A 12,418-nucleotide genomic window follows, 5' to 3' on the forward strand; every position below is an offset into this window, starting at 1 on the left:
CAACAACAGTGTCGGAGTCTGCCGTACGGTGTTCATATTAGGACATCCTCAGATCTCAGACTCAAGTGTCAGACTCAAACGAAAAGGCGTCAGGTCTCAGACCAAAAGTAGTCAGACTCAGGCGAAACGGCTTCAGTCTCAGAAAAACCTCTGTCATCCTCACACAAAACTTTGTCAAACCAAACGCTGTCATCCTCACACAAAACTTTGTCAAACCAAACGGCGTCATCCTCACACAAAACGTTGTCAAACCAAACGGCGTCATCCTCACACAAAACTTTGTCAAACCAAACGGCGTCATCCTCACACAAAACTTTGTCAAACCAAACGCCGTCATTCTCAGCAGAACTTTTTTAGAAAAAAAGTTGTCAGAGCTAGATGAGGGAGCTGTTGACTAGCTTTCTGAATGCAGCTTTTACAGTTAATACCGCTGTGGTGTTTCTGTTAACTGGTACAGCAAGAAAACTTACTTTTCTAATACGAAATAGTTGTTTTCTGCAAGCTAGTTCACTCGTGTAAAGTAAACCCATGTTTAGTCCTCCGGTTGCCGACTTTGCTGTAGAATGAATGCCTCCACTTGTCGCTAACCTAACTTCGCTAGCTAGTCAAACTTAACAAACTAGCAGAAGGTCTATGATAGTACACAACATTTGAATTGTTTCCTTCATGGTATACGTTAATGGCGATTGTGTTGTTTAGTTTGACTTCATTTTGTCTGAGATCTGAGTGGAGTTTGGTTGTAGTATCCATGGCAACCGGAGGACTAAACATGACTTTACTTTACACAAGTGAACTAGCTTGCAGAAAACAACTATTTCCTATTATATTGTAACGTGCTGGCATAGTCGCCCCATAATCCCGTGCAGCAGGCGCGTGCCGTGCCGTGCCATTTTGACATTGTGTTTTTCACTTTTGATATTGTAACAAATCACGGAAGTGCATAATATTTGTTATGGCCTTAAACACAACACACTGTCAAAATGGATCGGGGTTTATCCCCTGGTACAAGTTATCACGAACAGACTGTGCTACCGTCACACACCTGTATAAACTCCGTCCCAACACAGAACAACGACATGCAATTAGAACAGTAAGGAACATTGTTAGGGAACATCGTTGAGCGCTAGTGCATCACATAGAGAAAAGTATGCGCCTGCAGCACGGCATTATGGGGCGACTATGCCAGCACGTTACAATATAATAGGAAATAGTTGTTTTCTGCAAGCTAGTTCACTTGTGTAAAGTAAAGTCATGTTTAGTCCTCCGGTTGCCATGGATACTACAACCAAACTCCACTCAGATCTCAGACTCAGACAAAATGAAGTCAAACTAAACAACACAATCACCATTAACGTATACCATGAAGGAAACAATTCAAATGTTGTGTACTATCATAGACCTTCTGCTAGTTTGTTAAGTTTGACTAGCTAGCGAAGTTAGGTTAGCGACAAGTGGAGGCATTCATTCTACAGCAAAGTCAGCAACTGGAGGACTAAACATGGGTTTACTTTATACGAGTGAACTAGCTTGCAGAAAACAACCAGCTATTTCGTATTATATCAAAAGTAAGTTTTCTTGCTGTACCAGTTAACAGAAACACCACAGCGGTATTAACTGTAAAAGCTGCTACTTTAGCTCATTCAGAAAGCTAGTCAACAGCTCCCTCATCTAGCTCTGACAACTTTTTTTCTAACAAAGTTCTGCTGAGAATGACGGCGTTTGGTTTGACAAAGTTTTGTGTGAGGATGCAAAAACTACATATCGTGATAAGAATCGAGATCGATCAATATGGAAAAACATATCGTGATAAAATTTTTTTCCATATCGCCCAGCCCTTCCTGATAGTATCATTAGGGATATGAAACACACCTGATAGTATCATTAGGATTTGCAGAGAGGCAAGTACAAGTGAGATGTTCATATTTTTTATTCTTTGACAAGGACATCAACACATGTTTATTCTAATGGATATTTTATTATTGTAAACAGAAATCATTAGCATTTGATTATAAATATAATTGAACAAATTACTGATAAATAATTGATTCACTGATAGATCACTTAAATGCATTTTTTGATACTAACAACTGAGTTTTGCTTATCATCTATATGCATCTAATACACACACACACACACACACACACACAGATGGAGACACCAAACACACACACACACACACACACACACACAGATGGAGACACCAAACACACACACACACACACACACACACAGACACAGATGGAGACGCCTTATTGAGACCACTGACTGTAGCCACCTGCATAGTGCCGAGCCCTGAGAGAGAGAGAGAGAGGGGGGGGAGAGAGAGAGAGAGAGAGAGAATTTAATTGAATTTTACAATAAACTTTATTGGATAAACAGCATTGCAAACAGTGTTTTACACATTATTCAAAACAAACGGAAACAAAAACTCAAAAACTAAAAACTAAATCATCATCATCAACTGAGCGCACAGCTTTTTCGCAGCACCACTGCGCAACAAAAGTATCCAAGTCATCCATTGCTTTGTAGAAACAAAAATCAAGTGAGACTCTCGACATCATCAGATTCCTTAAAACAGCTTTTGCTTTCCCAACAATAAAGTTGATCAGCTGACATTTAGCTCTTCGCTTCTGACTGTAAGGGAAACCAAGTACAAAGCTCTGCATTGAGCAAACCACCCCTAAAGGGTTAAGTAAACAGTTAAGAAAAACAAAACATAGGCTTTAGTCTGGTACACTCCATAAAGCAATGAAAGATAGTTTCCCTTTCGTCACAGTGTGGACACTTGTCATTCACATCAGGATTCATTACTGCCGTAACAGCATTAACTGCTATGGCCCCATGCAATATCCTCCATTGAAGATCCCCTGTCCTTTTGGTCAATGGTGGCTTGTAGAAAACTCTCCAAACAGGCCTAGTTTTTCCATCAATCCCTAACTTCTCCCTCCATACCGTATCAGATGATTTTTGATTCATGTTACCCGAACAGTAACCGTCTAAAAGGGCTCTCTCTCCAACATTCAAAAACCTAAGCAGTTTGGCTAGTACCCTGCTTGCATACCTCAAAGACCCCACCCCTAAGGCAGAGGTCAAGGCCCTGGCATTCTTTAAATAATTTCCAACTTTTTCAACAACATTTTGCAATTGAAAACAGTTTATCAATATCCTCATTTCCATTCACAACAACAACTAAATCATGTGCGTATGCAGACAGACAACGTTTGCTATTACAATGAGGTAGTGAAAGACCTTCTAACTCGGTTCGAAGCTTATGGAGTAATGGCTCTATAGCCAGGGAGTACAGCATTCCTGACATGGCACACCCCTGTCTGATTCCTCTGCTTACTTTAAAGGGAGCACTCAACGCCCCATTGATTTTCAACACACTTTCAATGTCTCTGTACATGGTCTCAATCATGGCCCTGAATCCAGGACCAAAGCCAATGGCTTTATTCATCGGTGAACCTGAGAGCACACGCTCATGCCCCACGACTTCACCTATAGCCAAACTACACTCCTCCACTCCGACCTGGGATCCCACTCTAATTCCGTGAGAAACACGAGAGAGAGAGAGAGAGAGAGGGAGAGGGAGAGGGAGACACACACAGAAAGAGAGAGAGAGGGAGAGAGAGAGAAAGGGAGACACACACAGAAAGAGAGAGAGAGAGAGCGACACACACACACACAAAGAGAGAGAGGGGGAGAGAGAGAGAGAGAGAGAGAGAGAGACACACACAGAAAGAGAGAGAGAGAGAGAGAGAGAGACATACACAGAAAGAGAGAGAGGGAGAGAGAGAGACACACACACAAAAAAAGGGATTCCACTCTAATTCCGTGAGAAACACGAGAGAGAGAGGGAGACACATACACAGAAAGAGAGAGAGAGGGAGAGAGAGAGACACACACACAAAAAAAAAGAGAGAGAGGGGGAGAGAGACACACACAGAAAGAGAGAGAGATTTTTTTTATTTTAAAAATATTCTTTATTGCAATATACAATGGTATATTGCTACAATATCTTAAAACAACAAATCATGTACAAAAGTCACAGGAGAAATAAAACAGGAAATATCATTCTTTCCTCTAGACAAAAATCAATTAATTGTCAACTACAGTACATAGAGCTCTATGGATACCCCGTATGCTCTGAAAGGACTCAAGATCTTGCATGAGTTTATAAAACCGAAAATCAATTAAAATCCTGTACTTTATCAAAGCAGAAAATAGAATAAGTGCATCATCGCCCGAGATTGATTGTTGACCTTGTTTTTCCTACTTAGATAAATGGCCATTTTGGCTTGGCCCAAAATAAAATTCAACAGTTTACATTCATTTTGTCTGCGTTGCACATATTTAAAACCAAAAATGAAAGTCTACATAGTAAACACTTTGTTAAAACAATTAAATAAATGCTGTAAAACTAAAAACAAAGGCTTCAATCGTATGCATTGCAAGAAAGCATGGAAGATTGTCCTTTTTGTCCTCAAAGAGAGACTTTCCTGATCAACCTCCTGGTTTAACACTGAAATGAAAGCATTTACTGCTATAGCCCCGTGCAGAATCCTCCACTGTAAGTCACCCACCCTTTTGTCTAAAGGTGGTTTATACAGTGACCTCCATTCTGATCTTATATCTTGACCCAGTCTAAGAACTGTGCGCCAAGGTGTGTCAACTTTATCATTTAAAACTCTTTTATTAAAAACTTTCACACAGGACTGATACAACTGTTTCCCACTGACACTGCTTAAAACCAATGTCATCTCAGGCTCTAAGAACGGACCTGTGCTTCCATCCAGATTGGGTGAGAGGATCAAATCTGGAAACCTGTCTTGCTCATTTGGAATAGTTGCCTCTACACAATACTCTCCCAACATCTTAAAATCATCTACTGTTAGAACAGCCCGCCATTTATCCAAAAATTGGGCAGTTGCCCGAACAGCCCCCAAATGGTCTGCCACCTTCTTTATGTCTACAAAGTTTGGTCCAGCCAGATCAAAAACATTTCTTAAAGTCACTGTCTTTGAGTTGAGAGGAATTCTCGTGAGTGCATGAAATCCATAAGCAGTCCAAACTGCAAGAGAAGTTACTGGTCCATTCCTCTGTACAATAAACAAATCCCAGATTTTAAACAAGCTTCTATAAAAAGGTGGTAATTCCGAGGTGTCCATTAAATGGGGGGTCATCAGGAACAGGGACTTATCTAGCCCCAATCCTCCACAAGTCTTTAAAATACTACAGCTTACAGCCCGCCAGGCAACATCTGAAGGCCCACTCAGAAGTCTCTTTATGAACTGCATCCGAAAGGCTGCAGTCCTACTTTGCATCTGCATAAGGCCATGTCCACCTTCGTCCTTTGGCAGAAACAAAACTGCCTGAGGGACCCAGTGTAAATGATCCCAAAAAAAGTTAACCAACAAAGATTGTATTTTGCACAATAGGTCTGGTGGGGGGTCCACACAGGCCAGCCGGTGCCAAAAACATGATGCTACCAAATTATTAATTATGAGTGTACGCCCCCTATAAGACATTTTTGGGAGCAGCCATTTCCACTTTTCAAGACGCCCTTTTACTTTTTCAAGTGCACCATCCCAGTTTTTTTGCACTACTGTGTCATTCCCTAAAAAAATGCCCAGATATTTAAAACCATCCTTTTGCCATTGCAAACCACCTGGGAGATTAGGGACTCCATTGGCCAACCATTGGCGGAGCAATAAAGCCTCGCTTTTCGACCAATTTACTTTGGCTGATGATACCACCCCAAAATCATTAAGTACCTTTACAAGTGCCTTAATATTAATAATATTCTCCACTTATCAATAACACTACGTCATCAGCATAAGCTGACAGACGGAGAGGAGTGATACAACCAGGTATGGAAATGCCGTTTAAACATATTCTCAATTTATTTAAAAGAGGCTCTATTGCAAGGGAATAAAGCATTCCGGATAAAGAACACCCCTGCCTCACACCCCTATTTACTTTAAAAGGAGCGCTTAAGCCACCATTTATCTTCAGAACACTCTCAACATCACTGTACAGAACTCTGATCATATTTATGAATTTTTCACTGAACCCAAAAGCAACTAAAACGTACCAAAGATATTTATGCTCCACTCGATCGAAAGCCTTCTCTTGATCGAGTGATATCAAGCCTACATCAAGTTTCAATAGCCTTGACACGTCAATTGCGTCGCGAATCAATGACACATTATCGTTAATTGATCTGCCGGGTACACAGTACGTCTGATCAGAGTGGACAACTTGCTCCATCACTTTACTAAGCCTTTTGGACAAAACTTTAGATAAAATCTTATAGTCACTACACAGGAGTGATACAGGTCTCCAGCTCTTTATTTCCATGAGGTCACCTTTTTTAGGGAGGAGAGTGAGGACTGCTCTGCGACAAATCACCGGCAGCCGCCCTCCGGCTAAGCTGTCGTTGAGAACTGCCAGCAAGTCTTCTCCCACCTCCAACCAGAAAGACTTATAGAACTCGGTCGAAATCCCGTCCAGGCCCGGAGCCCGATCACCCTGCAAAAGTTGAAGGGCGCTCTCCAGTTCCTCCAAAGTAACAGCAGCATCAAGCTCGGCCAGGGTTCCCGTTAAAACCTGAGGCAAGTTATCTAAAAACGCATTACCGGTGACCCCCTCACTGCTTACCTCACTCTTGTATAGGTTCTTATAAAATTGAACTGCCCTGTTCAGAATTTCAGAAGCATCTGACATCAAGACCCCAGCTTCTGATCTCAGAGCATGAATAAATCTTCTCTGTCCATTTTTCTTTTCCAAATGGAAAAAACAACTTTGGCATATCCATTTGATCCATACCCTGAAACCGTGATCTGACCAGCGCACCATTCACCTTAGTACCCAACAGATCAGCTAAAGCACTTTTTTTCGCCATCAAATTCTCAATGTGATCGTGACCATTATTATAAGCTAGAGCTTCAAGTAACTCTTTCTCCAAGGTCTCTATAGACCGAGTTATGTCCTTTATGATATTATGAGTGTACTGCTTACACAACTGTTGGATTTGTATTTTCCCAACATCCCACCACTGTTGTAAGGATTTAAAAGATGATTTCTGTGTTCTAAAATCATCCCAGAAGAGTTTAAACACATCTTTAAAATATTTGTCTTGTGTTAAATTTATGTTGAAGTGCCAATACGCACTCTTTGGCTTAAGATGCCTTAAAGTTACTACACACTGTACTAGACTGTGGTCTGAAAAACTTACAGGCGTAATCAAACAGTTTCTAAAAATGTTGAGATGGTGTTTAAAACTGTAAAACCTGTCTAGCCTAGCTAATGAAAACGTATTACCATAAGCGTGGGCCCATGTGTATTGTCTCTGCTCGCCATGAAAATTCCTCCACACATCACTAAGATCATGTGCCTTAATAACCTGAATAAGGTTCTTTCGGGAAGGCATATGAGGCTCAGTATGATTTCGATCTATAATACGCTCTGTACAATTAAAATCTCCACCCACAAATAAATATTCCTCACTGTTGCAGTCAAATAAAACAGTGGACAGTGTGTCTAAAAATTGAGGCAATGTGAATCTCACTCATCGGTGTAATAAAAGAGAAAAAATTGCATAGCCCCCAAAAACGAATCAACAAAAGAAAGAAAAGAAAAACTCTAGGCATTATCATCCTCATTGACACCTAAAACAATATTCAACTTCGTGAGAACTTTTAAAAAAAACGGTAGCCCTCCTGATGTGTGAACCCTCCTTCGGACATAAACAACCTTGTTTTCATTATAAATTGGTCCACGTCAGGAAAAAAAGTCCATGTTTGGTCTGTTGTAGAAACCTCTTAATATCCTCGACACTGTATGAGGGACTGGGGTAACCACTATGTCGCAAAGAGCAAGATATGCTGCAATCTGATTCACTCCCGCTTTCTGTATCCGTGACAACGGGGCAACTTGGACTGTCTTTCTTTTTGGCTTGTGAATGGGAGCTGGTTGATCTCCTCCTCTTTTAGATATGTGGCACCTTAAAGCCTCCATCAGTTTCAGCTAGAGGCCCTCTTTTCCCCACTGTCTCAGCAAGAAAGTGATCACCTGTATCCACTGACCCTTCACTGTTTTGAGTGTTGTCCACACTCATGCCAGCCTCAGTTTCCTCTTCCTCCAGTGGTTCAGCGGGGACACTGCTGACCTGATCAGAGGAACTAGCCTCAGGTGTCTCTGCGTGATAAGGTGCCTCTGTTTCCTCTCCTGTCGTCTGAACCCCGTCCGCCCCATCACCCTCTCCATTCCCGGGTGCCTCATTACTGGCGGGCTGGCTTTCTTCGGCCTTCTCCTGATTTTCATCGGAGCGATTGTTATTGCCGGGATTGTCTCGCTTATTTGGACAGGATTGCACCAGATGACCCGCTTGGCCACATCCAAAACATTTAACCATGCTCGTTGTAATAAATACAGTGTAATTGAAATCATCAATTTTCATATTTAACGTTAAATCAAGATCCTTCTTGTCTTTCAGTACCATGTAAGCAAAACGCCTGAAAGACACTACGTGTTTCAGTAACGGGGATTTGCTCGCTATCGTGATTTTCTTAATCGGTGAAACTAGTTTACCATAGCGAGATAGAGTATTAGCAAGAGTATCATCCTTTATGAAAGGCGGGACATTAGAGATGATAACCTTCTTAGAAGGGGTAGATAAAGGGAGCACAGGTTTAAAACTGCCATCAACCACTATTCCACTCTCAACAACTGCATTGGCCATATCTACCGTCCGAAGGAACATAACAATAGCACTATTCATATGTGCCGCGGACAAAATGTTGTCATGCCCAACAACGTCCCCTACGGCCAAACTACAAATTTCAACACTGGCGGTAGAGGCAATTTTGACCGCGTGCCGCCTAGTGAGAAAATCAAACTTTTCCGCACCTGAGGCAGCCATGTTTTCGGCACAGAAAAAAACCACACTACACACACACACACCACACCACAAAATAACTAAAGCTCCCTCAAAGAAACCAATACACACACAAACAAACATATATAGATATAAAGAAAGATTGAAAAAAGCAGCAATACTGGCACAGCGGCCAGGCGCAGCTTTCGCTCACAGCTCTCAGGCTCCGCCCACACACTCAGTCCATGCGCAAACCAGGAAGAGAGAGAGAGAGAGAGACACACACAGAGGACAGAGAGAGGGAGATGGAGGGAGAGAGAGAGGTAGGGAGAGAGAGAGAAACACACAGAAAGAGAGAAAGAGAGAGAGAGACACACAGAAAGAGAGAGAGAGGGAGGGAGCGAGAGAGAGGGAGACACACACAGAGAGAGAGAGAGAGAGGGAGAGAGAGAGAAAGAGAGAGAGAGAGAAAGACACACACACAGAAAGAGAGAGAGACACACACACACAGAAAGAGAGAGAGACACACACACACACAGAAAGAGAGAGAGAGGGAGAGAGGGAGGGAGCGAGCGAGCGGGGGAGAGACAGTGTGTGTGTGTAGTGTGTTACCTGTGGTAGCGTGTGTAGTGTGTGTGTGTGTTACCTGTGGTAGCGTGTGTGTAGTGTGTAGTGTGTGTGTGTGTTACCTGTGGTAGTGTGTGTGTAGTGTGTGTGTGTGTGTGTGTTACCTGTGGTAGCGTGTGTGTAGTGTGTAGTGTGTGTGTGTGTTACCTGTGGTAGTGTGTGTGTAGTGTGTGTGTGTGTGTGTTACCTGTGGTAGGGCTGAAACACACCAAACGCGTTTTTAAAAACGGGACGCTAGTAAATGCATTCTTTCCTATGGTACGGCGCGCCTATCGTGTGCGCCTTTTATCCGCCGCGCGTTGCGTCTTTCTAGCATTTTTTTAAGGTTTCTAGCATTTTAAAAGGTGAAATATTCTCAACTTTTCAGCACAGGGCACGGAGGCACACCGCTCATCAATGTCACATTCGGCCCAGGCAGGTGCCTCACGCAGCTCCGCTTCATGGGCGCCGGGCATAACAGCCTGGTGCGCCTGCGGTTGTTTTGCCCGCCGCACTTTGCCAAGATGTTTTTGAAGCGTCTGCGTCTTTAGAAACGCGTTTGGTGTGTTTCAGCCCGTAGTGTGTGTGTGTTACCTGTGGTAGTGTGTAGTGTGTGTGTGTTACCTGTGTGTAGTGTGTATGTGTTACCTGTGTGTAGTGTATAGTGTGTGTAGTGTGTGTGTGTAGTATGTAGTGTGTGTGTTACCTGTGGTAGTGGGTGTAGTGTGTAGTGTGTGTGTGTGTGTTACCTGTGGTAGTGTGTGTGTGTTACCTGTGGTAGTGTGTAGTGTGTGTTACCTGTGTCTAGTGTGTGTGTGTTACCTGTGTGTAGTGTGTAGTGTGTGTGTTACCTGTGGTAGTGTGTATAGTGTGTGTGTGTGTGTGTGTGTGTGTTACCTGTGGTAGTGTGTAGTGTGTGTATGTTACCTGTGGTAGTGTGTGTTACCTGTGGTAGTGTGTGTGTGTGTGTGTGTGTGTGTGTGTGTGTAGTGTGTGTGTGTTACCTGTGGTAGTGTGTGTGTGTTACCTGTGGTAGTGTGTGTGTGTTACCTGTGGTAGTGTGTGTTACCTGTGGTAGTGTGTGTGTGTGTGTGTGTGTGTGTGTGTGTTACCTGTGGTAGTGTGTAGTGTGTGTGTGTGTGTTACCTGTGGTAGTGTGTGTTACCTGTGTGTAGTGTGTAGTGTGTGTGTGTGTGTTACCTGTGGTAGTGTGTGTGTGTGTGTGTGTGTGTTACCTGTGGTAGTGTGTAGTGTGTGTATGTTACCTGTGGTAGTGTGTGTGTTATCTGTGGTAGTGTGTGTTACCTGTGGTAGTGTGTGTTACCTGTGGTAGTGTGTGTGTGTGTGTGTGTGTGTAGTGTGTGTGTGTTACCTGTGGTAGTGTGTGTGTGTGTGTTACCTGTGGTAGTGTGTGTTACCTGTGGTAGTGTGTGTTACCTGTGGTAGTGTGTGTGTGTGTGTGTGTGTGTTACCTGTGGTAGTGTGTAGTGTGTGTGTGTGTTACCTGTGGTAGTGTGTGTTACCTGTGTGTAGTGTGTAGTGTGTGTGTGTGTGTTACCTGTGGTAGTGTGTAGTGTGTGTGTGTGTGACCTGTGGTAGTGTGCGTTACCTGTGTGTAGTGTGTAGTGTGTGTGTGTGTGTGTGTAGTGTGTGTGTGTTACCTGTGGTAGCCCAGTCCCCTGATGATCTCCAGAGCCTGTGCGCTGCGGCGCCCCCTCTGGCAGTAGAGCACAACATCAGCGGCGTCCGCTGGAGGCAGCGGAGCCCCATAGCGTGCTCTAAACTGATCTGGAGTCAGCCCAAACGCCTCTCCCAGCTCTCCAACTGGGGAAAGGGAATCAAGAGCTCTTTCTCAAACCCACGGACAGACGCATAGTACTCACAAGTACATTATACAGTATGTGGTCTAATCACAGGAAAAGGAGTATACAGAGACTGAAAGTAGCTTACAATGATGCTTTTAGATTGCTGCTTCATGTGCCTAGGTGGCATAGTGCTAGTCAGTTGTTTGTGTCTAAGCACGTACCAACCTGTGAGGCGCTCTTGAGACAATTGATGTATGGTTTCATGTGTCGACTGGACAAATCTGAGAACTGTATAGTAGAGGCTCTGGTCAACCCTCTAAAGAGCTGCAATCGATTTACTTCGAACATAAGATGACATTGGCACAAAAGTCTTCATACTTTTTAATTAACTGTATTATGTATGTTGTATCTTCTTGTTTTTCTGTCTTTTTTATAGTTTTATGTCTGTTATTTTATATGGAACTTGACGTCTGAAATAAAGATTTATATATGTGGAACTGACAGGCTCATAGTACTCACAAGTACATTATATATGTGGAACTGACACACAGAAAAACATATACGTCATATCACTCAAACATATACACCATATCACTCAAACATATACACCATATCACTCAAAACATATACACCATATCACTCAAACATATACACCATATCACTCAAAACATATACGCCATATCACTCAAAACATATACGCTAGGGGTGTAAAAAAAAAACGATACGTATCGATATCCGTTTTTAGCGTGTAAGATACGACTACATCGATGCGTGACGTCCCGTATCGGTATTAAAATGGCATAAACCGGTCTTTGCCCGATTTAAAAGTTATGGACCGGTTCACAAGCGTTTGTCTCTCCGTTAACTTGCTACGCAAAACACTAAACACTGGCTGACCTGTTGCATTTTATCTCAGTCAGAACAATGACAGCCTGTCATTGGTTTATGCTATGCGGGCTTTGGCCAATCAGGCTGTATTCTCACAAATACACCAAGACTCGAATGACAGATTACAACTCCCATTCATTTCAACAGCCAATGCTATGCTAGCTACGCCATTCATTTCGATGGCCAATGCTATGCTAGCTACTTCAGCCAAGGAAGATACATCGTTGTTGATTGCGTGATT

At 42.8% G+C, this 12,418-nt stretch overlaps 1 protein-coding gene across 1 annotated transcript in view; it reads right to left on the reverse strand.

Moving 5' to 3' along the window:
• Window positions 1-2,234: 2,234 nt before the first annotated feature.
• The window catches only part of LOC122130557 (thiosulfate:glutathione sulfurtransferase-like), a 20,379-nt gene continuing 10,195 nt past the window's right edge, over window positions 2,235-12,418 (reverse strand). Inside the window, exons 3-4 of the mRNA XM_042705267.1 lie at window positions 11,146-11,308; window positions 2,235-2,292 (exon numbers count right to left, since the gene is read on the reverse strand). Of these exons, the coding sequence (XP_042561201.1) occupies window positions 2,250-2,292; window positions 11,146-11,308 (206 nt within the window). The 3' untranslated portion in view covers window positions 2,235-2,249. The remainder of the gene's footprint in view (window positions 2,293-11,145; window positions 11,309-12,418) is intronic.

The sequence above is a fragment of the Clupea harengus genome, unplaced genomic scaffold (genome assembly GCF_900700415.2).
Source record: "Clupea harengus unplaced genomic scaffold, Ch_v2.0.2, whole genome shotgun sequence".
NCBI classification, from domain to species: domain Eukaryota; kingdom Metazoa; phylum Chordata; class Actinopteri; order Clupeiformes; family Clupeidae; genus Clupea; species Clupea harengus.